At 42.3% G+C, this 27,668-nt stretch overlaps 1 protein-coding gene across 2 annotated transcripts; it reads right to left on the bottom strand.

Annotated features, from left to right (window-relative positions):
- Positions 1-4,068: 4,068 nt before the first annotated feature.
- LOC106565733 (RING1 and YY1-binding protein B) lies at positions 4,069-27,668 on the bottom strand. Of its 2 annotated transcripts, XM_045691834.1 has the most exons (6): positions 27,478-27,668; positions 26,705-26,830; positions 8,461-8,772; positions 7,930-8,415; positions 7,721-7,816; positions 4,069-7,382 (listed from the first exon to the last, which is right to left on the bottom strand). In XM_045691834.1, exons 1-6 carry the CDS (start codon positions 27,618-27,620, stop codon positions 7,133-7,135), a joined length of 1,413 nt encoding a protein of 470 aa, XP_045547790.1. In that variant the 5' UTR covers positions 27,621-27,668; the 3' UTR covers positions 4,069-7,132. The 2 variants fall into 2 exon arrangements, with proteins under 2 accessions (XP_045547790.1, XP_013988645.2); XM_014133170.2 differs by having other exon boundaries at positions 7,930-8,772.

Consider the following 27,668-nt stretch of genomic DNA (forward strand, 5'->3'; position numbering starts at 1 on the left):
AGACACCAGTTAGTCAGGCTGATTGAGGTAGTATGTACATGTAGATATGGTTAAAGTGACTATGAATATATGATAAACAGAGAGTAGCTGTAGCGTAAAAGAGGGGTTGGCGGGTGGTGGGTGGCGGGACACAATGCAGATAGCCCGGTTAGCCAATGTGCGAGAGCACTGGTTGGTCGGGCCAATTGAGGTAGTATGTACATGAAGGTATAGTTAAAGTGACTATGCATATATGATAAACAGAGAGTAGCAGCAGTGTAAAAGAGGGGTTGGGGGGCACACAGTGCAAATAGTCCGGGTAGCCATTTGATTACCTGTTCAGGAGTCATATGGCTTGGGGGTAAAAACTGTTGAGAAGCCTTTTTGTCCTAGACTTGGCACTCTGGTACCGCTTGCCATGAGGTAGTAGAGAGAACAGTCTATGACTGGGGTGGCTGGGGTCTTTGACAATTTTTAGGGCCTTCCTCTGACACCGCCTGGTGTAGAGGTCCTGGATGGCAGGCAGCTTAGCCCCAGTGATGTACTGGGCCGTACGCACGACCCTCTGTAGTGCCTTGCAGTCGGAGGCCGAGCAATTGCCGTACCAGGCAGTGATGCAACCAGTCAGGATGCTCTCGATGGTGCAGCTGTAGAACCTTTTGAGGATCTCAGGACCCATGCCAAATCTTTTTAGTTTCCTGAGGGGGAATAGGCTTTGTCGTGCCCTCTTCACGACTGTCTTGGTGTGTTTGGACCATTCTAGTTTGTTGTTGATGTGGACACCAAGGAACTTGAAGCTCTCAATCTGCTCCACTACAGCCCCGCCGATGAGAATGGGGGTGTACTCGGTCCTCCTTTTCCTTTTCCTGTAGTCCACAATCATCTTGGTTACGTTGTCTTGGTTACGTTGAGGGATCTAAAGTGGGCAGGAGGGAACACTTGAAATGCACTATTTGAAATATGTAGTTAGGCTGTTATAAGGTATTATATACAGTAAGCCAATGGTCATCTGTAAGGCATTTATTCAGTGATTTTCTTCTTTGTCTAATATATGTGTTTATTCACTCACCACAGCTACATTAAGGAATGTGCCATTTCTCTCTGTCCCTCTCTCTGTTTTCTTCTATTGAATTCAATATACAACATTCTATGTTGGTCAAAAAAACAGTGACGGGCCTTTCAGCGAATGAAATAAGCGGGAGATAGGCGGGACTTTCCAGCCTTCAGTTTAGTAGCTATGCAATGTAATCCGACACTAGAGTTACTACAGCTCATAAACTCACTTGCTGGGCTGAAGAGACTGAGATACAAAACCTAATAAATATTGATAAAACAATGAAAATACACAGTCCCCAAATTGACCTTTATTGTAATCAGTGGTGGGAAAAGTACCCAAACATCTTACTTGAGTAAAAAAACTAAAGGTACCTTAATAGAAAATGACTCCAAGAAAAATGAAAGTCACCCAGTAAAATATTACTTGAGTAAAAGTCTAAAAGTGTTTGGTTTTAAATATACTAAAGTATCAAAAGTAAATGTAATTGCTAAAATATACTTCAGTTTTAAAAGTAAAAGTATAAATAATTTCACATTCCTTATATTATGGAATGATTTTCTTGTACTAGTAAGCATTTGAAATGTAACAAGTACTTTTGGGTGTCAGGGAAAATGTATGGAGTAAAAAGTACATTATTTTCTTTAGGGTTGCAGTGGAGTAAAAGGAAAAGTTGTCAAAAATATAAATAGTAAAGTAAAGTTCAGATACTTAAGTAGTTCTTTAAAGTATTTTTACTTAAGTACTTAACATCACTGATTGTAATACATGATGACTTGTGTTTAGTAAAAAGCACTGTATAGATGTCTAGTAGATGCTATTGTTACCTATGTGTTATAAAAGCCAATCTAAAGACTTGTTAAGCTATATTGCAATGTTCCCCTGAATGCTACTTCCCTAATTAGCATATACAGCCAAAATATTAGGCCTAACTGGCAGTAGTACACTACATGATCTGTGTCAGTGTGCGGGAGTGTGTCTTTGTCTGTTTTCTTCCTACTTTGACTGCAACACAGCAGATGATCTATCATTTCTCACAGACACAGACACAGTACTCGGACCAGCAGAATCAGAACTTTTAGCAAATAAGTTGGTTAATTTCACACGCTTAGCAGCGTCAGCCTCAAGAGACCTTTTTTGGTATCTCCAACTTTTTGAGCAACACTCAATTTTTCTGTTTTGACTGAGCGACTGACAGTCAGAGCGGGTTTCACTCTCTTTGATGATACACGTTTGACTTTGAATGTGAATTTGCACCACCTTAGCTCAGCCAATCAGAATACTGGGCCAGGCGATCTTGGCGGGGGGCCGGCCTTTGCCAACTGGTCAGCCATGTACTTAATATATTTTATTATGACAATAGAGAAATAGTACAAAAGTATTTTTTTAAAACAGGCTCATGGACCGCCAGCCGTGTCAATTATCCTTTTTTACATATCATTTTTGGGGTAAATTTTGACCAGCCCACCCTACTAAAAGATGGTCCGGCCATTCTAGCATTTGCCAGAAAAGCCAGACAGCCAATCCGCCCATGGCCTTGCTTTAAGACTAGTCTACCACTGATTATGTTTGGAAGCAGATTAGTGCTTCCACATTTTGCAGATCATGGACAATACTTTGTCTCGTACCCACTTAATCAAACTGGTGTTCTACCAATGCTCTGGATTCCCCGTTTAGCTAACACGCTAAACAGACTACACTTTATGTCTTGAGAATCATTAAAATACAATATATTTTCTGCCTAATCTCTACATGATAAATTAGCCATTACTGTACCATCAAAATATTTGGGATTGGAGAACCATCAGGCACATTTTCTTTCTGTTAAACAAATTGTTCAGCATTAGGTCTCATGATTTCCTCTGCGCATAAAAGCTGCTCTCTTATCTGCAGATGTTCTCCCCTTCCTCACCATATGGATTAATTCACAGTGCAGTGCAGGCCGGTGAAGTCTTGGCTGGAGGAGAGGTTCTCCAGAGGAAGAGAGCCATCTGTTGGGACCTGAGTGTAGCAGAAGCCATTCTGAAGAGAGTCCCTCTCTCTAGGGGAGAGTCTGGAAGACAGGCAGATTGGAGTAAACAGCAGGGAAGCCCAAACCCTGTCACTGGATAGCCCAAAGACTTTACAAGGACTGTACTGAACCACAATAACTACTGTACAATCTGAGACTAGAGCCACAACAACAGGTGGAATAGGAGAAAGGGCAGCAAGGTTTTATGATTTATGTGTAAAATTCTACTTAGTTGCTCTTTATACTTAGTTGAGAAGCCTGGTCTCAGAGTAGACATAACATAGTAAACGTACATCCGGGACACTCAAATGGTTGGGTGTATAACATGAACGTCTAGCAACCAAAAGGTTGCAAGTTTGAATCTCGTCAAGGACAACTTTAGCATTTCAGCTAATGAGCAACTTCTCAACTACTTACTTACTTCTTTTTAGCTATTTTACAACTACTTAGCATGTTAGCTAAACCTAATCCTAACTCTTCCCTAAATTGAACCCTTTTAGCTAACCCTTCCCCTAACCTTAACCATTTAACCTAACTCCAAAACGTAACCCTAACCACTAGCCTAGCTAAACTTAACCAGGTCGCTAACGTTAGTCATCTAGCTAGAATTCCTAACACATGTTTTGCAAATTCGTAACATATTGTCATCCAGGTTATGACAAACAGCAGAGGGCTGCTGCTTCTGCTCTGAGCTCAGCCTCATCCCACTGTCTGAAAGAGCTCCACTGGCCTGCTGCTCTGCGAAACAGCCTCTAGGGAGGAAGGTGCTCCCTAGCAGACTTGCCTGGGAGCGTCCACGTGTAAGGATCCCTGTCACTGCACTGTCCCCCTCAAACAGCCCCACTCTCACCTCCCTCCCTCCTCATACACTTAGACATCTCAATCAGTGACAGTGCGGGAGATGGTCGTGATGGCTGATCTGTGAATGCAGCCAGATATGACTGATAAAACATGGAAGCTACAGCTCAGGTCACCTTGCTCAATCTGAGGAAGAAACATTTTACAAAAACACCCAAGGAATAGATAACTTTAACAATTTTATTTGTGAAAAACTACACTTAAAATGCATAAATAGACATTTCTATTTGAAGCAGAGGAAATTATAAGGTAGCCAATAAGCGTAAAGTCGTGCACATGCCAGGTAACATGTATTATTCAACATTGTATAAGCTAGTAGACAAGAAGCGGTGATCCTGTGAAATTTGCTTCATACATTTCCACATTATGGAAGTAATGGCACCATCTCACAGGGTGACCAATGACACATCAGCTAGTAGTAAGAAAGGAAACAGAAAGCAAAAAATGTATAAATATACAGACCCTACATACTTTTACTGAGCATTAACTTTAAAAGCATTGTACAAGACATAATAGAGGAAAATCAAAAGAGCTTGTATAATACATTTAAATTGGAAATTCACGAGATTAATGTTATATAGTCAGTAAACAAGCATTCTATATTTGGGTCTCTGACAAACAAAGCTAAAAAATGTAACCATCTTTACACAGTAAATTAAGGTTACTGGTCGCACACAAGAACATAACTGCTTGCGCGTAAAAGAAACAAAGAAAACTGTTCAGCTTCAACGCCATTATTCTCACGATGGCTCTTGCACAATTTTAAATTATACATACAAGCAAAGTTTACAAATGCCCATTTTCCAATAATTTAACATACAATTAATCAATTATATAATGTCACAGAAGTCAGTCAAGTGAATATGGTTGCAGGTAAGGCATGTGAAAGATAGCTTTTTAGGCCAATTTCTTCTAGATTGCATTAAAAAGCAAACAGTTAATATTCTCAGTAAAAATGATTGATAACATAATTTTCTTTATATCTCAGCCAGACACCTCAATAATCCTGTTCACATTGCATTTTGCATATCCTCCCTCATTCAACAGTCTTGAGACCATATCTTTGCAAAAAATGTAGTTTAAATACATATAATCATATGGCTGAACAGCAAAATGAAACTCATGGAGTCTGAAGTTACAACGTATGCTTATTGGACAACAAACATTGCTTATTCACACTACACAAATATGATTATATTCTCTACAACTGAAAATAGACATTAAAGCCTTTACTGTCTAAATTAGAAGGGCATGCCCAACTTGCCTGACCTGCTTTAGAGGTCTGTAGGGAGAGATTAAACTGGCCTGCTCAGGTCAACTGGTTCTCTGCAGGGGCAGATACTATACTGAGGACAGGAGTGGAGCAGAGCAGAGGCTCAGATCACAGGGTTCTCCAGGGCTCCAAGAGCTTCTGGAAACACTGCAGAGTTCAATACAGCTCTCTGCTTAATGACTGGTTCTCATTGCCTCTAGTCTAGCGTTCACTGAGCAGAGCAACTAACTTGTGTTCTCCAAGTAGACACTTGTGATTGAAATAATGGTTAGGTGTTCAATATAGCTCAGAAAACATGTCAAGTTTAGCTGATCCTCAGGTTTATGTAAAAGTTGAGTTGTTAAAAAAGTGGAAAATAATTACACAATTAAAATGGATTATATTAGTCTTTATTTAAAATGTATTTCATTTCACACATTTTATAATTGCATCTCAAATTGTTATTCATTTGTCTATGTATCATGTCATTATGAAATTCCTTTGGTCCTTCAATAAATAAAACTAAGATATCATATACACATTTATTCTTTATACAATTTATTACAGTTAAGAGGAAATTGTGTTTGTCTATATTTGTCTAAAGGAGAATTAGAACCATTTAATTGGTTATTTAGGTAAGCTGTAACTGCTTTGAAAATTCAAAACAAAATGCAATATCTATTATATCATCTACTTGCAATGTTTCTGCCTTCATTTGCCTAAATATTGGAGTCTTAAATATATCTTATCAGAATAAGTCACTCAAATCAATTCTCAATCTGTCCAGGCATTTGCACAAAATGGACCGGAAAATTACAACTTTGTAAACAGAATTCGAAAAGAAGATTAGTAGGCTAAACGTTAGCTAGGACTTATTACAAGCTGAAGTCCCTTAGCGTCAGCTGGATATTATAAACGGTACAGGGAATCACTATATTACAGTTCAAACTCTGGTCTTAACAGGTGGATCTAAACTTTAGCTTTCCTTCAGTCATTACAGAAATAAACCTGTCTCAAAGCAGAGGGCACCACTCCATCCCTCAACTGGCTAACCAATACTGAAGCGACAGAATGCAAAAAACATCAACAACTTTAGTGTTTTTCACAATAGCCTACACTATACAGTTAAGGACAGGAGACACTGACTATATAAAGATCAATTCTATATCAAACTAAATCATAGACAAAGAAAGCTAGAAGAAAAGGTTTGGGTGTGTCGAGTTTACATTGTAGGATTTTCAAATCAAACAGGTAACCTTTTTATGCTGCACATTGACCTCTACATATCAACCTGAAAGACCAGACTACACAGAGGTCCACACTCTCACTGTAGGAGAGTGATAGTGTGAGAAAGAGAGGACGAGAGAAAGAGAGCGAGAGAATTTCTGGGTTATTAGCGCTGTTGTATTGTGTGAACGACAGTCCCACGTTGGAAACTGTTTCACAGTGTCTCTATCTAGCACCATTGTGTGGGTGTATCAAGCCTTGTCCTATCCTACCAGTACAACCATCAAAACTAGTGTCAAAGGGAGCGATAGGTAGCACTACAAAGCAAAGCGTCAACAAAAGAAGTCTAAAAGTATACAGGTGAAACAAGTAATAAATAAGGGTAATAATATTTCAGAGTTGTTAAAATGGTGGTGGTTATTGTGCAGATAATTTCTTTATACAAAAACAAAAATGTTGAATCAGCCGCACATCCACATACAAATAGAAAACAATACATTATTCCTGTCAGCCCCACTCTCCCGCATGGGCCATGCACAACGTGTACCCATGGTTAGCCGTTAACCATCAGGCATGCACACGCTGGGGCTGCTCCAATCAGACTGCTCCAATCAGCGAGCTCTCTCAGCATCCAGGGATGGTGATGGAATGGAGGTGGATGCAGGGGGTAGGGCAGCAGTAGGAAGGTGAAATATCTCCCCCTAAGGGATCCCATCCACAGAGTCCTCTGAGAACATCTGGACTGGAGGGCTCAGAAGGACTCATCATGCCCCACAGAGAGCTCTCCTTTGGGAGTGGAGGTGCGAGTCGAGCTCTTGTCCATGCTCTCGGAGCCGGAGCTCTGATGCTGCTGCTCAGAGCCTGCGCTGGACGTCACGGTGGACGAGGATGTGGAGGAGGAGCGGGTCTTCTCCTTAAAGTCTGTTATGATGACCGTCACGTTCCCCACCGTTATCGCTAGCTGCTGGGCAGTGCTTCGGTCAATATTCTTCAGTTTGGGCCTAGTCAGCAGGGGGAAACACAGGGTTAGAATTACATTGATAAACCTGTCTTACTAAGATACAACCATAGACGTTGCCAGACCAGTGTTGGTGATTAGACCCAACTGCTCATTCCAACAACAACAACAACGTGAGCAATAACAAGATCAACCAGAAGAGGGAGGAAGTGAGAGTGGGTGTAGAACATACAAATATAATTTATGAATAACTTGATTTTTTCCAACATTGGCCTTTAAGAATAGCTTATACGAGTGGCAATTTAAATGCCATGACAGGTTTTCACAATGTCCAACTGCAAGATACTGTCAGTACTAGTAGCAGAGAGAAGAATGTCCCACCTGGAGATGTGAGAGTTGTTGGTCTTGGTTGTTGACTTCCCAGATTGTACACTGTGTTTATCACTAGGTGGACTCTGGTGAATGTCTGTCTTGGGTCTGCACAGGCAAACACAGGAGTTATATTAGTAAAGTTCATGTCTATAGAGGGATGATGCTTAAACAAACACTGACTCCGTACAGACATGTTATTTCTATAACTACACACTGACCTGATCTTTTTGATGCTGGGTTTCTTGGTGATGGGCCTGGCTAGGCTGATCTCTTTGATGTTGGGTTTCTTGGTGATGGGCCTGGCTAGGCTGATCTCTTTGAGGCTGGGTTTCTTGGTGATGGGCCTGGTTGGGCTGATCTCCTTGAGGCTGTGTTTCTTGGTGATGGGCCTGGTTGGGCTGATCTCCTTGAGACTGTGTTTCTTGGTGATGGGACTGGTTGGGCTGATCTCCTTGAGGCTGGGTTTCTTGGTGATGGGCCTGGTTGGGCTGATCTCCTTGAGGCTGGGTTTCTTGGTGATGGGACTGGTTGGGCTGATCTCCTTGAGGCTGGGTTTCTTGGTGATGGGACTGGTTGGGCTGATCTCCTTGAGGCTGGGTTTCTTGGTGATGGGCCTGGTTGGGCTGATCTCCTTGAGGCTGGGTTTCTTGGTGATGGGCCTGGTTGGGCTGATCTCCTTGAGGCTGGGTTTCTTGGTGATGGGACTGGTTGGGCTGATCTCCTTGAGGCTGGGTTTCTTGGTGATGGGCCTGGTTGGGCTGATCTCTTTCTCTTCTTTCTCATCCTCTTTCACTTTCTCCTCCTCCTCCTCTTTCACTTTCTCTGCTTTGTCATTGTCAGATGTGTCCTTCCTGCCCTTATCCAGGGGAGGTTCTCCTTCATCTGGCCTCACTCTCTCCGGACGCACTCCCTCATGGTGCTCCCCCTCCCCATCCACCAGCTCCCCGTCTGGGTCGTGCTCCCTCTCAGGCCTCTCCTTCCTATCCTTCTTGGGTGGGGGAGGCGTGGCGTACTGCTGAGCCACCTGCTGGGCCACCAGCTGGGAGTTGATCCTGGGTTTCCTGTAGAAGCCAGGGAACAAACAGGGATTAGCAGGCAGCAGCATCTCTAGGCTGGGCTCACTCAGGGCCAGGGCTGACATGACGACAGCCCCTGCCTGACCACATAGCAACACACACACTGCATCATCTTATAAGGAGTTGGCTGGATTGAGCCACAGGCTGGCTGGCTGGGTGTAAGTGACAGCTCTTGGTCGGCTGGTCTGGTTGAAGGGTAATCTCATTAGCTCAGTGCTGTAATAAAATGAATGTGGGAGATCACAAGGTGGGACATTTGCAGCCCGTCATTTACGTCCTCTAATCTGATTACTGCAGCGTTGGCCCCATTTGTCAGACTGGGATCCACAGGGACGTGCAGCCGCTCACTCAAGCTGGCTAGCTGGTGCGCCAACCAGAGCAAGCAGAATGAAGTCACTGTTGCTCTCTGTGGTCTCTCTCACACACACCTAGCCTATTCTTTTTGAGCCCAACCATTCACATTCAGCAAGCAAATGCGTCATAAATCAGAGAGGGAGACAAATTAGTGTCTTCGTGGATGAATACAAAGCTCTAGGATGAAAGGCTCAGTGGAAGCTCATCACTCTTCCACCTGAGAGGTTACAACGGGTGTTTCATGAAAAACAGTTTATTCTCCTAAAACACGAGTCAACTGTAAGGACAGCATATTTTAAGTCCCTACTTAAAATCAGAGCAGGGTCTCAGAGGGCAGAGACAGAAGACCAGAGAGCGACAGACACAGGCTCAAAGACCTGACTCTCGACAGGCCAGAGAGTCACAGCTCCGTGAGAAATACCAGAGAAAACCAGACACGTATGCACCGACCCACCCACCCCTTGAACGGTGCATGGTTTGCCAGTTACTCAGGAGGCACATCCACCCATGGCAAAGATGGTATAGCCTCCCCATCTCATCTACTGCATTGGCAGGAAGTCCTCTTTATTGTCTAGCTGTTCAGGGTGTCATGATTAAAGGAACTCTGCAGGTCTGAGGACAGATGGGGACCTACATCATTTCTGATGCTTCGCTCTAAGCCTCAGACTGAACTGATAAACAAGCGCTGTCTGGCTCATAGAAAATGTAGCCTGCCTGTTGACTGCAATACAGATGAGGTACTGACTGAGACTCTCTCTCTCTGAGAGTCTTATCTTTAAGTGGATCAGGTTCAGGGGCGGCAGGTAGCCTAGTGGTTAGAGCGTTGGGCCCAAAAGGTTGCTAGATCGAATCCCCAAGCTGACAAGGTAAAAATCTGTCCTTCTGCCCCTGAACAAGGCAGGTAACCCACTGTTCCTAGGCCGTCATTGTAAATAAGAATTTGCTCAACCGACTTGCCTAGTTAAATAACGGTTAAATTTAAAAAAGTAAAACGAGCAGAAACTTGATAACTGAGTGTGGCTGTTACAGCTGGCGCTGGCCAATACATATTTTAGACATGGCCCTCAGGTTTGAGATGGTTCATTTTCTGTCTAATTTGGTTGGGTACATTGGTAACGATGCATGCCTGAAGAGGTCTGTCTGTGGAGAGTGGTTTTCACAAGGCTGCTGGAGTGGTTTAACTCAGAGATCGCACGTCCCAGATATCATCTCACATCTCTCCACCTCTCTAATTCCCCGTGCTCCCGCCATATCCCCACAAACTGTCTATCTATCTCCATTCTGCAACAGACAGAGAACCCACCCTCTATCCCTCAAGGGGGACCAGCCGAGAAAAAAAGGCAATCAATCGCTTATGGCGTCATGACGTAGAGCACACGACACGCTCCAATCAACATGCAGACGGTGATGAATGCTGATGAGCAGGGCCCAGTGGCACCACCCACCACAGCTGCAATGGCTCTGGAACTACAAAATGTAGCTAGCCTACTCACTCCACCTGCAGAGTCAATGCATGTCACACTCCAGAGAAGAGGAGCGGGCTCGACATGCTCACGTTCAGCAGCATCTGGATGTTGAGACAGTCATAGCAACCTAGTGACTTGATAAGGTAAGAGCAACTTCATATCAATTCTCAATCCCCACCCCCCGAGGAGCCTCGCTTGTACTGTCTGACTGGCACAGGTCACTTTGCAACACACACGCAAACACTCAAAACAATTTGTCTCTCTAACTGCAATACTAACCCCATGAAGTGTCACTGATCAATCACAGGATTTGGCAGGATGCATGCAGCCCAAACACTCGTAAACATGTTCTCAGGTTCCCGTGTCCAACGGGCTCAGAAATCATTTCCTGTGGCAGGCTAAGCTGTTGCAGAGAGCTGGAGGTAGAAAGTGAGTGTGATTGATTGATAATCTCACGCCTCCTCGGCCAGTCACCCCAGTCCCAGACCCAGAGATTTGTGTCAGAGGCAGCAGCAGAGCTCAGCTCAGAGAGAGGCAGTAGAAACAGCCCCAATAGTTAAGCTATGATTTAGTGCCAGCTGTAACTCAGCCATGGAGTTGTTGCTGGCATGATAGGAGCGCTGCTCCCAGTTGGCCTGCCCCATGGTGCTGTTACTGTACAGTATATTATTTATTTACCAGCTACGTCACCGCTGCTCTGAACACCACCACTCTGTGTCCCATTAACACTGCTTGCTGGCTCCAGATCATGGTCCGGCCACACTCACCTTGCCAACAGATTTAAATACGCACTTACACTTCCCGTTGAAAAACAATATCCCACGTATAAATAAATCTACAGACAAAAATGTTTTTTTTTTTTTTTTAAACAAGTTGAAACTTCATGGTGTAGGCCATTCAAGGATTTGGTCTGATGGTTCCCTCTGATGTCATCAGCCTCCCCCCTTGCTTGCGGGAACAATAGAGCACAAAAGAGAACCCCCCCCCACTTGTGTCATATTATGAGGATACCTTGAGCACCTATTAAGATGTGCCTATGTTAAGTAAAACAGGTGATAAATGAGGTGAAAAGGAGACTGGAGTGTGACTAATACATTTAAATATGCAGGACATCATAGCCAAGGCGTCTGTACCAAGCCACTTCACTGAGAAACACCAGATAAGCCTAGATCGAAAACCTTCCTCCTTTTCACACCTCCATAGATAATGATTGACATCGTCTCCTCTCTGACTGACACTTAAATTCTTCTTGATACAGGGGTGTGGAGTCTAACTCAGCAAGAGCCAATGAAATGACTGTCATCAGCACGAAACTCTAAATCCAGGCAGACTCAGAACTATGGTTACCGCCAGCCACACCCACTATATTGTCCCAATCATAAGAGTTCTGGACTACCCAGGACCTAGTCCTGCATGTCAATATTAGCCTCCTACCTAAAGAGTACAGAGAGAGTGGAAGATAGACAAATAATATACGGTTGAACAGTTTGTGACAGATTGACAGAAACAGATTACCACAGGAAAGCCCTCATTAACATGGCTCTTTATTTCGCGTGCTGTGTGGAGGATAGGCAATAACTCCCAGCCAGCAACAGACCAGGAGCATGCAGCAGTGGCAGCTCAAAGAGGGAGGAGACAGACAAAAATGTTTCCTCTACCAAGGACAGCTAACTGCAGTCAGACAGTAAGACATCAGAATCGAAAACTACTCATTTTCTTTTTTAACATGTCAGGCTATGTAATAGCCTTTTTCTTAGTCAAGAGCACTCCATCTGCAAGTTGAATTCTCTTGGTATAAAAAGTCGCATTTCCTTCCTTGGTGTAGGCCTAATCATGACTGCCACATTGTGCACAGGCTTCAGATTCAACATGGTGTGATCCATTGGGCTTCTGTTTGATCAGAACACTTCCCTACACCATGGTAACAGAGCATCAACATCGTGTTCGGCACCAACGTTTACAAGCTGCTGCAGTCGGTGTCAAAAATGTGTAGCATGCCTTGATCACTATGAATAAATAACCCCTCAGCACAGAGATGGACTGGTGGAGCGGAGCAGAGAGGCAAAGCTGGCTGTTCTGTAATATGTTAAACAAGCTGTGGGACCCAGCTCCCATAAGCCAGTCTGCGAACTGCTTAGTGGGGTGGAGCCTGTTGGCTCCAGCCGGTGGTGAATACAGTACAGTACTATACTGTGTACGAGCCTGCAGAGAGCACCTGGAGTGAAGCTCCCGGCTGCAGCACTGCCTGCCTGCTAGAGCCAAGGACATTATTAAACATTAATCCATCCCCTCCAGACACAGGACACTGCTCCCCCCAAGGGAGATGCCTCCACGTGTCCCCCATGCCCCAGGTACTCAGTGAACAAAGTGGGCCCCAGGAGAAACCCCTCCTCCACTACCACAGCCCTCCGTTATGTTCCCTCAGAGAAGAGCACAACACAAGGCATCTGAGCGTGACATTTTAGTTCCCACGGTGATGTGGGGAGACAACACTATTCGGGACAGTTGACAAGAGGGGGAAAAAATAAATGATATTTATGGATTTAAGGGAAACAATTATGCAATTTTTCAATGAAGAACGCATTCATGTGTCTAACCTCCCACTGATAGACATTCCCTCCCATGTCTGACCTTCAGGCTCCAAACTGCCTCATCAGGGTGATTGACAGCCAGTCGTGAAAGCACTAAGCATGTATGAGCTCCCTTCATCAGCGGCTCCATAACGCATTCCTGTTTATCACTCTCTCTCCCCCTCTGTGGTATCATTCTCTCTCCTTCTCTTTACCTCTATGGTATCACCCACTTCCTCTTCAATCCCATTTTTCCATATGCATCCATTTCTTCCCTGCTATACCTTTTCGGTGCGGTTTCACTCACTGCGTTTCAGTCTTCCGTCCATTGTTATTCCTCATTCGGTTGCTCTCACCTCAAGTTCCTCTCTCTCCCTGCAGAATCTCTCCACTGTGTTTGTCTCTGTCTGCCAGAGTCTGCTGGACCCAATAACCCTGCTGCTGCCGTCCTTGGTTGGCCTGATTCAAATTAGTTCAACAAGCAACATTGCTCAGGAAGCATGTTGTATCTTATAGTGTTTCATGTAGTAGACTAAACAACGGGACCAAAACAAAAACAATGCATGCAATTACAGAAACCTAACAGTGCTTAATGCTAGACAAACACTACAAATTCTCTTTCATGGACATAACACTGCTCTAGTCTCCTAGTGACTAATTATTCTACACACAGGTTGACATGTGACCTATTCAATGTCAATCTTGCCTGAATAAACACAATCCAATATATTTCCTAGATGACACTACTCCTGAGCTGTTCCTCTCCTGTCTCGTGTTAAGTGACTGACACCCACAGAGTTGTGATCCAGAGAGATAGTTGTGGTGGTAAGAAGTGTGTGTGAGGGCCTGCCCAGCGCTTCCCTTCCTGGGTAATGATGTGCTCCATTCTGTCATCCCCCAGGAGACTCTTGGCTGAGTGAACACATTCTCTCCCCCCCCCCCCGCCATCCATCCATCACACCCAGCAGAACACACACCCCTCCTTCCCACAGCCTGGACACACACACACTCTTATGGATACAGTGCATTTGGAAAGTATTCAGACAACTTGACTTTTTCCACATTTTGTTACGTTACATCCTTATTCTACAATTAGTTTTTTCTCATCAATCTACATACAATAGCCCATAATGACAAAGGTTTAGACACTTTTGCAAATGTATTAAAAAATTTAAATATGACATTTATATAAGTATTCAGACCATTTACTTAGTACTTTGTTGAAGCAACTTTGCCAGTGATTACAGCCTCTTGGGTATCACGCTACAAAGCTTAGCACACCTATATTTGGGGAGTTTCTCCCATTCTTCTCCGCAGATCCTCTCAAGCTCTGTCAGGTTGGATGGGGAGTGGTGCTGCACAGCTATTTTCAGGTCTCTCCAGAAACGTTTGATCGGGTTAAAGTCCGGGCTCTGGATGGGCCACTCAAGGAAACTTCTGAGACATGTCCCGATGCCACTCCTGCGTTGTCTTGGCTGTGTGCTTAGGGTCATTGTCTTTTAGCAACTCAAAGTGGGCTGTCATGTGCCTTTTACTGAGGAGTGGCTTCTGTCTGGCCACTACCATAAAGGTCTGATTGGTGGAGTGCTGCAGAGATGGAAAATTCTCCCATCTCCACAGAGGAACTCTGGAGCTCTGTCAGAGTGACCACAGGGTTCTTGGTCACATCCCTGACCAAGACCCTTCTCCCCCCATTGATGAGTATGGCTTGGCAGAAGAGACTAGGAAGAGTCTTGGTGGTTCCAAACTTCTTCAATTTAAGAATGATGGAGGCCACTGTGTTCTTGGGTACCTTCAATGCTGCAGAAATGTTTTGACCTCATGGCTTGGTTTTTGCTCTGACATGCACTGTCAACTGTTGAACATTATATAGACAGGTGTGTGCCTTTCCAAATCATATTCAATCAAATGAATTTACCACAGGTGGACTCCAATGAAGTTGCAGTAACATCTCAAGGATGATCAATGGAAACAGGATGCGCCTGAGCTCAATTTCAAGTCTCATAGCAAAGGGTCTGAATAGATACCTTATTTACGTATCCGTTTCTATTTTAGAATAAGGTTGTAACGTAACAAATTGTGGAAAAGTCAAGGGGTCTGAATACTTTCCGAATGCACTGTATAGCCAGTGCATCCCATAGGGCGGCGCGCAACTGGCCGAGCGTCGTCCAGATTTGGCCGGTGTAGGCCGTCATTATAAATAAGAATTAGTTCTTAACTGAATTGCCTAGTCAAATAAAGGTTAAATAAATAGCCAAGTTATTGTCAGACATTGTGTATTAACTCACATTCTCTCAAATCCCATGAAGTAATTAAGTACTTCTAAATCTGCCAATTAACACATTAAGACTAGGACCTACCCACTCATGCTTAAGGTTTAGTGCAGATGCTGATAATGCTGGATAAACTAAAGCATTACCTCTGAGCGAGTGGGACTGGTGGTGTGGCGGGGATTGGAGATACAAATGGAGTCAGTGCCAGCATGTCCCACTCATGTAATTCCATTATCCCTGACAATGTGTTAATGTGACAGTAGTAAAATCCAGAGATTATAATGACCTTATTGCATCATTTTAACATACAGGCAGGCAGACAAGTGTGTACACACACAGTGTACAAAACATGAACCTTCCTAATATTGAGTTGCACACCCCTTTCGCCATCAGAACAGCCTCAATTTATCAGGGCATGGACTCTACAAGGTCTTGAAAGCGTTCCACAGTGATGCTGGACCATGTTGATTCCAATGCTTCCCACGGTTGTGTAAAATTGGCTGGATGTCCTCTGGTTGGTGGACCATTCTTGATACACACAGAAAACTGTTGAGTGTGAAAAACACAGCAGCATTGCAGTTCTTGACACAAACCAGTGTGCCTGGTACCTACTACCATACCCTATTCAAAGGCACATAAATATTTTGTCTTGCCCATTCATCCTCAATGGCACACAAACAATCCATGTCTCAAGGCTTAAAAATCCTTCTTTAACCTGTCTCCTCCCCTTTAATTTAATAAGGGATCATAGCTTTCACCTGGATTCAACTGGTCAGTCTGTCAGGGAAAGAGCATGTGTTCTTACACTCAGTGTACAAAACAGTAGATATAGGCTGTAAGCTATCATTTCTTTCAGGATGACCCTACCAAATGGTCAAAGAGGAAAAGTATATAAATATTGAAGTAGGCCTAACAGTCTTGTAATGAAATTAACATCAATTCCTTCTCCACTGTGCGGCTACACTAGTGAGTAAAACATGCATCCCATTCCCTGCACTTAGGTGAAGCCTAATCTTGCAGCGCATTTGTGAACGTGCAAGTTCAGTCTCAGTGCTACTGCAAACCTCACATTAACACTGTCACACTAAACTTACAAAGACTCACTTACACATATGAACATCACAACGTCAATGTGACACACCAACAGGTTGCACTCTGTACATATCTAACAGCTGAGTTAACACAATACCAATTATTTGGTTAAGGAATACAAGAATCACCAGCTTGATGCACAGCACTAAGCTAAAATTCCTACCTCCTCCTAAACATGTCTGGAATAAAGTGGCACGCAACAGGCACAGGGAACGTCCTATCCCCAAAACCACAGACAGCCAAACAGCACGGGTCCCTGATACCAACCATTAATCAAGTTAAAAAGGCCCTGATTGATTCTCCCTGGAGCAGCTCAACCTGCAGCATACACACAGCACAGTCATAAGGAAAACTGATCAAGCAGCAAGGTGTCACATTCCAGCAGCAGAGTGATTGGTTTCAGGTGCTGGCTACATGTGAATATGACAGCCGGAGCATAATAAATATATTAATTTAGTCAGTGCTTATATTTTTTCTATTTCACGTGTATTAATACACACTTGTATGTGTGTGAAATAGGAAAAATAAGCACGCACTAAATTATTATTACGCTGCAGTCATATTCGAAATGTAGCCAACAAATGTTTTCCTATTTCATACATGTAAAAATGTGTACTAATACACGTGTGAATTGGAAATGTGTATTTTCGCATATCCCAACCCCCCGAGACACCCTCGGAGTGGGGTCACAGCCAGTGCCTGCCATTATCAACAGTGACCCTGGAGCAATTAGGGTTAAGTGCCTTGCTCAAGGGCACCGACAGATGTTTCACCTTGTCGACTCGGGAATTTGAACAAGCAACTTTTCGGTTATTGGCCCAACGCTCTAACAGCTGTACTACCTGACTCCTCACTGCAGTGTTCACCAACGTAAACCTTTCTCAAATTACTCAAGGTGTACCTCTGGTGTAAAAATGCTTGAAACACTTATTCTAACTTCATTAAAGGAAAAACTTAGAGGTCAGGTCAAACACACACTGCCTTCTTGCTGGAGAATCAAAGTGAGTATGGTGGCAGTGCACAGCTAGATTTAGCCTAGTTGGGCATTATGTTACATTACCATGTGGGATTGGGTCCACAGGTTCAATGAGTTGCTTCTGGCTGCTCGGCTGGTGAGAGTTGAGCCTCTCCGTGCATGCAGATATTGCAAGCATTTTGTTGCTGTTAGAACACACAGCTACAGGACCCAGGGATACCTCACTGGCATCTGGACAAACCCAAGGTGACAGGGGTCCAGATTATAGGCTGCTGCATGGTCTACATACACAGCACACACACACTGCAGTGTAACTTATCAATCACTCCTGATGTGATCAAAGTCTCACTGGGCTTTAACTCACTATCAGCAGCCATTAAAATCAATACGTCGACCTACATAATAGTATAGCTGCTACAGGTTGGAGTACATTGAAATACAGACGCATGGAATGCAGATCTGTCAAAAGAGTGACAAGTAGGTGGGCAACAGTGTTGTGTTTGAGACTACCTAAAGCGAGAACGATTCAAGACCAAGACCGAAGCAAATCGAGACCGAGTCATGGCCGAGATCAGAAAAATGCAAGTCCAATTCAAGACCATGATTGTAATTGTCAAATCACCACCATAATGAGTTCAAAATGTCAAGTATTTCTGTGTTCATATTTTCAAACAGATTTTTGTTGACACTGAGAATAGTGAGGGAAAAAAATGCATGCTGAGGGAAAATAGATCCACTCCACAGATTATTACTAACCCAAGCACAGCGGAGAACAATAGGCCTAGCTAGCTAATGTTAGGCTCTGTGTTTTTAACTTGCCACATAAATAGATACGCTAGCCTATTAGCAATGTTATGACTGACTTCTGATCATTGCCCTTGCTAGTTTGATTGAATTAATATTCCCAGCGTTTGTTACATTCGCCCGTTTTTGTCCAGAAGAGTGTCATTGAAACTGAAACAGTGCATCCCAAATAGAAGCAGCAAACAATGTACCAGGCCAGCTGTGATTTACAATCTGACAGCAATATTTTTTGGACTACCAAGAAATGTATTAATCATGCATCGAAGTGCATCCATCTATTCTGCCAACAATGCCTTAGTGAAAGTCATGGAACATTGAGTCAAATATAACCTATTTTTAAAACCTCATAAAGTTGGTTTTGTAGCATAAACTGGGAATTATATATTTTTGACTGAAATGACTGTTTCATGTCTGCAACAGTTAAACTTTAGGCAACTTTGCTAAACAAGAAATACTTTTTCCAATAGGAAGTAATAGTTGTACATTTCGATTGGGAAATGCTTAATGGTTATGCTTCTGCATTGCTTGCCGTTTTAGAATGAGTTTCTGTATAAGCACTAACATCTGCTGATGTAAAATGGGCTTTATAAATACATTTGATTGATTTGAGTTTTTGTATTCTTATGATTGGGACCTACTGGCTTATTAGGATGTCAGAGTTTATGGATTGTTATCCTTTAACATCATGCTGTATGTGACTGCGGTCTTCCCATCAGGCTCTATGCAGTGGTGTATTCTCTAACTTTGCCTAAAAGTTCCCAAACGGCCCACCCAGCAAAGGAAAGGCACCCTGTGTGAAAAATCATGTTTTCCTATGGCTTATGAGTTTTTTTCAACTCTTAAAAAGCACTTTATTCTTTTGAAAAAAGGCAAATTGATAGTCTAAGTCTACAACAATGCTTCAACCACATCAATCTGATTGGTTGGGCCCGTCAGGTCCTGGCTCCCTAGTGTTTTTTTAAACTTTAATTTAACTAGGCAAGTCAGTTAAGAACAAATTCTTATTTACAATGACGGCCACCCAGGCCCATCCATGTCTACGCCCCTGAAGCAAACAGCGCATGATGACAATTGCGCATCACAAACCTACTAACCAACACTTCAGACTAAACTTTTTCAAAACCTGGTTTTCATACCCATTGTTGCCTTAGCATTTACTGGTAGATATGAGATGAAAAATCTTTCCTACCGGCTACTGATGCGATTCTGTGAGCAGCTCCATGCCAAAACCATTTGAGAGCTGCACACTCTTGCGGCGTGCAGATGATATTCCGCTGAAACTAGGCTGTATGTGCTGCACGCATGTGAACACATTTCACTTGCTTTACAATTGTGTAGGCTACTTTGTGCATACTTTTTCTACATCAGTGGTCCCCAAACTTTTTCTAGTCCCGTACCCCTTCAAAACACTCAACCTCCAGCTGCGTACCCACTCTAGCACCAGGGTCAGCGCACTCTCAAATGTTTTTTTTTTTTTGCCATCATTGTAAGCCACACACACACACACACACACACACACACACACACAATACATTTATTAAACATTAGAATGAGTGAGTTTAAATGAGAAGGGTGTGCTTGAAAGGATGCACCTAACGCTGCAATGTTGGGATGTATTGGAGAGTCTCAGCATTAAATAATTTTCCACACAGTCTGTGCATGTATATAGTTTATGCTAGTGAGGGCCGAGAATCCACTCTCACATAGGTACGTGGTTGCAAAGGGCATCAGTGTCTTAACAGCGCGATTTGCCAAGGCAAGAAACTCTGAGCACAGCCCTATCCAGAAATCTGGTAGTGGCTTCTGATTAATTTAAATTTTCACAGAACAACTTCTTGCAATTTCGATGAGGCTCTCTTGTTCAGATATCGGTAAAAGGACTGGAGGCAGGGCATGAAAGGGATAACGAATCCAGTTGCTTGCATCATCGGTTTCGGAAAAGTACCTATGTAATTGCACACCCAACTCACTCAGGTGCTTCGCTATATCACATTGTCAATAAGCTTTAGTTCATTTTCACACCAAAAAAATAAATAAATCATACAATATGGAAAGACCTGTGTGTTGTCCTTTTTAATGCAGACAGAGAAGAGCTCCAACTTCTTAATCATAGCCTCAATTTTGTCCCGCACATTGAATATAGTTGCGGAGAGTCCCTGTAATCCTAGATTCAGATCATTAAGGCGAGAAAAAACATCACCCAGTCGTGTGGGAAACTCATCAACGTGCAAGCGGTCAGGCAAGTGAAAATTATGGTCAGTAAAGAAAACTTTAAGCTCATCTCTCAATTCAAAAAAACGTGTTAATACTTTGCCCCTTGATAACCAGCGCACTTCTGTATGTAGTAAAAGCGTTACATGGTCCCTGTCATGGCTTTTGCGCCATCAGTACAGATACCAACACATCTTGACAACCAAAGTCCATTTGATGTCACAAAGCTGTCCATCAAATATCCTCTCATGTTGTCCTGGTTTCCAAAAGAGGAGATCTTCCTTAATTGACCTCCCATAAACGTAAACATACCAGGAGCTGTGCCAGGCCCGCCACATCTGTTGACTCTTCCAGCTGTAACGCACGCATAGAATTCACTGGCTTGTATGCGAAGCAGTAAATGTTTCAAAATATCTCCTGCCATGTCAGTGATGCGTCGTGAAACAGTGTTTGATGAAGGCATTGTCCCAGCTATATCCGCGGCAGCCTGTCCTAGCCACTCGGTAGCGCACCAATAAGACACTTCTAGCCCCGTCTTACTAAAATGGTATCTGTTGCTTTTATATATATATATATATATATATAAAAAACTATTTGAAAGTCATCTTAATTCTAGCAAAAGAAATTCCCCTGGCTTATTTTTCAAACTGGCATGTTCTGTTTCTAAATGTCTGTGCAAGAGTGAAGGTTTCATCGAGTTGTGAGATAGTACTTTGCACATATAACACACTGGCTGAGGAAAGGCACTACTCCCAATATAAGTGAACCCCAAATCAATGTAGTTATCATATTTGCGCCTCTTCGATGGTCCAACGTCCCCGTCTGTTGTCCGGTGCTTTCCCGGGTAAGGGGGCAGTAGCTTTTCGGCTGCATCAGATTCACAACTGTCAGTGTCCATGCTAGCTGGGCTAACAAATTTAGAATTACTGATGCCATCATTGGATGTGATCGTGGAAGCAGAACAACTTGTGTCGTCGACAGGTGCAGGCGTAGTACCGCTGGTAGTAGCAGTACTACCAGTAGAGCTGGTATGTGTCTCTGGACGCGAGCCCTACTTTTTTTAAACAATTTTCGAGCAAACAGAATGAGCGGCAGCTACATTTGTCCCTTTAGTGGAATTCCCAAGAGAGCGTAACGGTTAATGTGATTGGATGTTAATTATTTAGGGTACTTGCATTTGACATTGCGTTATTTCGCTGAACACTAGATGGTCTAATTTGATTTTTGGCAGTGAAACAAGGCTACTCAGGCAAGAGAAGAAAAAAAATAAAACTCACCCAAATGTATAGCCCCGTTGGAATGTTTGAAAATGTGAAGGAAAATAAATAAATACATTGTCTTTATTTTACTTTTAAATGTGAAATCACATTTTTATTTGCCGTACCCCTGACGCATTGCACGTACCCCCAGTTTGGGAATACCTGTACTACATAATTGATAAGTCGTTTACCCCAACTACACTACTTTGATACGCATCAGCAGGGATTAAGGAGTATACGCAATGCCCACGGCGGGAAAAAAAAGTGGGTATACAGGCCGACTGAATGGAAGCTGATCATTTGTTTTTTACACCGCTGCTCTCGGGAATAAATTACGAGACCTCACTGTCCAAGACAAAACCCAAGTACAAATGTATCTGACACCGAGACACTCAATATGTAGTCACGAGTACTACTACACTGGTAGGCAATGTAGATCTAAACCACATGCTGTTTGAGCAGAAGGAGCTGCAATCAGCCTATGAGTTATCATTTGATCTTGTACCAGATTCATTGTTAATAGCGATAGGGGGGGGGGGAATGTACCATCTATACAGTTAAATGTTGACAATATCACAATATTATTTGTGCTAGTTGGCTGTACCTGCACCAACTCCAGTATTTTTCTTTCATAGCTTGTTCATCTTATTAAATAGGGAGACAATTTGTTTTCACCACTTTTCATTTCCATGACTAATCAAAACAAGTTTTTTTTTAATAGCTCTCTGTTGTCCCTCTGCAGCAGACATGGTGAGCAACGTGTTTGGATCACAATATATATATAGAATTGTGAGAATTACAATACATAATGTATCAGCACATAAGTATCGTGATATCGTATCGTGAGGTCCCTGGCAATTCCCAGCCCTAATTGTTAACACATCAATGGAGAATATATTAGGTAAATGGGCGGGACACAGTCAGAGGAGTTCTCATTAGAAACCCCATGTCTAGATATTCAAGTGTTCTTAATAAACCATCTTCTATTGCGGCTGAAAAAGATGACTAAGAAATGGATGGTTGAAAAACATGCGTCTCCATTAAAATGCATTCGTGAATATCCTTTAGAGCCTCAACTACCTAGAGGCGGCTTCACTTCAACCTCTCTGCTGAGTGTCTGTATAACAAGATACAAAAATCAATACACCTTTAAAGCTAGAATCCTAAATGTAAACAATAAGTTCTCCGCCGCCCCTGTTTCAATAAAAAAGGGCTAAGGGATGGGGCAGGAGAAATGTAACACCTCAAATTCAGAGCTATGGATTCAAGGACTGACCATCCATGATTTCAAATGTATAGTTTGAACCATGTTGAGGCGATACAGTATTTACATTTACGTTGTTAACAAACATTGGAGTAAAACAAGCTTATACAGTGCCTTCAGAAAGTATAGACACCCTTCGACTTTACCCACATTTTGTTGCATTACAGCCTGAATTAAAAATAAATTTTAAAAAAACGTTTAATTTAACTGGCCTACAACACAATACCACAAATGTCAAAGTAGAAATATATTTTTCTAAATGTTTACAAAATAATTTAAGATGTTTCAACTTTTCATTTTTTTAAGTCAATAACTATTCAACCCCTTCTTTATGGCAAGCCTAAATAACTTCAATAGTACAAATTTGCTTAACAGGTCACATAGGTTACATGGACTGACTGTGTGCAATAGTATTTATCATCATTTTTGAATGGCTACCTCATCTCTGTACCCCACACATACAGATAATTGTAAGGTCCTTCTGTCGAGCAATGAATTTCAAACACAGATTCAACTACAAAGACCTGGGAGGTTTTCCAATGCCTCGCAAAAAAATGGCAACTATTCGTAGAAGTGTAAAGACAAATTAAAAAAAGCAGACATTCAATATCCCTTTGAGCATGGTGAAGTTATTAATTACACGTTGGATGGTGTATCCATACATACAGTCACTACAACGATAAAGGCGTCCTTCCTACTTCAGTTGCCGGAGAGGAAGGAAACCGCTCAGGGATTTCACCATGAGGCCAATGGTGACGTTAAAAAAGTTACAGAGTTCAATGGCTGTGATAAAACACTGAGGATGGATCAGCAACATTGTAGTTACTCCACAATACTAACCTAATTGACAGAGTGCATATGAGTAAAGAATAAAGTATTCTGAAACATGCATACTGTTTGCAACAAGGCACTAAAGTAATACTGCAAAATAATAACACATTGTATTCAGGACAAAAAGTTGTGTTTGGGGCAAATTCAATAAAACATATGTACCACTCCATGTTTTCAAGCATAGTGGTGGCTGCATAATGTTATGGGTATGCTTGTAATCGTATAGGACTGGGGAGTCTTTCAGGATAAAAAAATAAATGGAATGGAGCTAAGCACAGACAAAATCCTTGAGGAAAACCTGCTTCAGTCTGCTTTCCACCAGACAATGGGAGACAAAGTCACCTTTCAGCAGGACAACAACCCAAAACAAGGCCAAATCTCCATGGGAGTTGCTTACCAAGAAGAAAGGGAATGTTCCTGAGTGGCCAAAGTTACAGTTTTGACTTAAATATACTTGAATATGTACGGCAAGAACTGAAAATGGTTGTCTAGCAATGATCAAAAATCAATGACCATCCAGGTGTGGAAAGTTCTTAGCCAGAAAGAATCACTGCCAAATGTGCTTCTACAAAGTATTGACTCAGGGGTTTGAATACTTATGTAAATGAGATATTTATGTATTTACAAGCATTTATAAAAACATGTTGTTTTCTCTTTGTCATTATGGTGTATTGTGTGGAGATGGGTTAAAAAAAAACAATTGTAATCAATTTGGAATTCAGGCTGTAACAAAATGTGGCATAAGTCAAGGGGTATGAATACTTTCTGAAGGCACTGTATTTTGGGTTCTTATGGAATACGACAGTTTAACTAAGCTCGAGGCATTTATACGTTTTATTCCTCAAGAATCAATGGTTATTTATAAGTTAAAGACGAAGGATTCTAGCTTTAAAACAAACAAAATAACGACAATCTGAATGAGTGTGCGCATCCAAGCAAATAAGTCTGCCTGCTTTCTTTGAACTCTCGACACCAGCAAAGAAATACTGTAATTAGTGAGCAGATTATTACGTCATCTTCACACAAAGGCCCCTTCAGGCAAAAGAACTAGCTAGATAAAAGGAGTAAAGACAAACCACCACCACCACACCCACTCCTAAAGTGTGGATCACTTTGCTGAGAGCAAGCTGCTCTCCCCATGCTCCACTGGATTACATCAAACAGAGAAAAGATGCCCAATTAGTGCTCATTATAAATAAGAGACAGAGTTACAAATAGCAAACAATTGCATCAAAGGTGAACAATTGAGAACAAATGGGATTGTGACAAACCACTTCAGTGATGTCATGCGATTCCATTTAACAAATAAGAGGCAATTGGGCTGCTGCCAAAAGCTCAATGGTAAGGGGTTTTGACATGCTTCTCATCATTTCCTGCCATTAACAACAAAGCATGCTAACCCACATTGTGACATATTACCAGTATCAGCTACAGGCAACAATTTAGTTAGAATAAATAAATCAAAGGAGACAAAACATTAAAAAAAAAAAGTAAATACAGTACCCACAACTTTCGATTAGTGGTAAAACCAGTCAGTGTTTTACCAGTGGCAGACTTAAGCTGTCAGCAGAGCACTCATTCTAACACAGCTGGAAAGGTGGGGGGACTCTTCTGCAGGCTCACAAATGACTCATCCATCTCTAGATCTCATCAGGCAGCTGATTAGAAGTGACTGAACTCACACTCTGACACAGACAACTTATCAGCAGTATCATTCCCCAGAACACAGGTGGGAGTGGTAAACATGAAATCATGTCAAATTCAGAATGCATATCTTGATTATGTAATCTCAGTTTCCCATAACAGAGGGCCTTCTGACAGCCATGAAATAGGTTTCTAACTTTGGCTCCTCAGAGGGGCTCTTTTTGACTCAAACATTGATTTTGTCGGGGGGGGTCGACAACAACCATCATGGGTTTGTACAGCTGTGGTATGCATATGACTGATCTTATAAGTATGACAACTAAAGCAAAGGATTTCAAATAAGTAATTAACATGTTGTCAATCGTATATTATTTATTGCCTTACCTCCTCATGCCATTTGCACACACTGTATATATACTTTATTTTTTTCCCTATTGTGTTGACTGTACACTTGTTTATTCCATGTGAAACTCTGTGTTATTGTTTCTGTCGCACTGCTTTGCTTTATCTTGGCCAGGTCGCAGTTGTAAATGAGAACTTATTCTCAACTAGCTTACCGGGTTAAATGAAGGTGAAATAAAACATTTTAAATACTCATAACACCAATATCCAGCCAGAAAAATACTAATCAAGACATTTACTGCAGTGATATGGTAGATCTATGATAGGTCTCAAGTAGACAATGTAGTAGTTAGTAACAATAATTGGTTGACAAGAGAAAGGCATTAATTTCACAGATGAATCAGAGAATACCAACAACGTAACAGTTTCCATGGAATGGTTTGATGTTTAATCCGACTGGTAGGTGATACATTCTAACAGATATTTAAAGCAGCAGATTTCGTGTTTCAATCCGTTGATTGAAGTCAAATTCAGAGCTTTCCTTGGGAGATGCTCTATTGTAGCAGCTCTACAGCTACTATAAAGTAAGGTCCCTCATCTTCCTCCCACCCCCCCTCTGTGCTACCGAGGCAACCGGCAGCACACCTAGCCGACTACATTCAGTCACTAGTATCCATACAATAATGAATTGCATGGCCACCCTGGAACATGTCTACAACATCAATCAAAAAGTCCAAACATTAATACAAAAATTGGTAAACGATTAAAGTCGATTTCAATCAATTGCGATGCTTTACAGCAGGAGTAAACAAAATAACCTTACAGACGTACCTTGTCGATGTGCCCTTCCTCACATCGCAGATGCTGCATTTAAAAGCCTCTGCACTGTTCTTGAAGGTGCAGACGCTACAGTCCCAATATCCGTCGTCAGCACTTGGTTTAGCTTGTCTTTTCGGCCTTAGAAAAAGAGACATGTCAAGTGAGTTTATTACATATCATTTATATGATTAGTTATGACTGTTAGTGGTGATGACATGCAGTACCCCCACCTTTATATGAGCAAACTTATACTAATACATAAAAATATTGGTTGGTTGTCAGATTATCCATTTGAATTATTAATAATAGTTAACCAGCGCAAGCTTCTTGAATAAATCCATCACTGGCTAAAATCAAGCGACCTAGATGATTTTGGTTAGCTAGTTAGCTAGCTAGATACAACATTTGGTTGTATCGCTAGTATGGCTAGCAAGCAGACTAGCTACATATTTTAGCTCGGGGCTAAGCATGTTAGCTAGCAAAACGAATGTCAAATAATGTCCATTCGACATTGAGCTTCGAACGAGTTCTGTTGACACTGAATATAATTTCCTAGAATGCCAGGCGTATCCACAGAAATTTTCCCTTTGTCTGAGAGTGTCTGGTAGAGTAGGGAGCGAGAAGCCGCCATAGTGCCTGTGCACTATTCTAGCTCTGGCATACAAACTGAAAAAGGGAGAAACACTCCTTGAGAAAGCATCCGAATATCAGCCCCAAACGGCACGGAATTCTCGCAAAACAAGTCTAAATCGACACAAAACGGACTGGGGTACACGGTTAAATACCTGGTAGGGCTCTTCTTGTCGCCCATGGTGAGAACGGTCTTCCAAAAGAAGAAAAGGGCTTCAGTAATTATCAGTAATTGTCGTAGGTTGTGAACGGAGGATCCAGATAGAACCGCTGCTAAAGCTGGCAGACAAGATCGCATTCAGCGACTGCTCGAGGTAGGGCAGAGCGACTGAATACCGCGTGACTC

This window comes from Salmo salar, chromosome ssa12, assembly GCF_905237065.1.
Source record: "Salmo salar chromosome ssa12, Ssal_v3.1, whole genome shotgun sequence".
Lineage (NCBI taxonomy): Eukaryota > Metazoa > Chordata > Actinopteri > Salmoniformes > Salmonidae > Salmo > Salmo salar.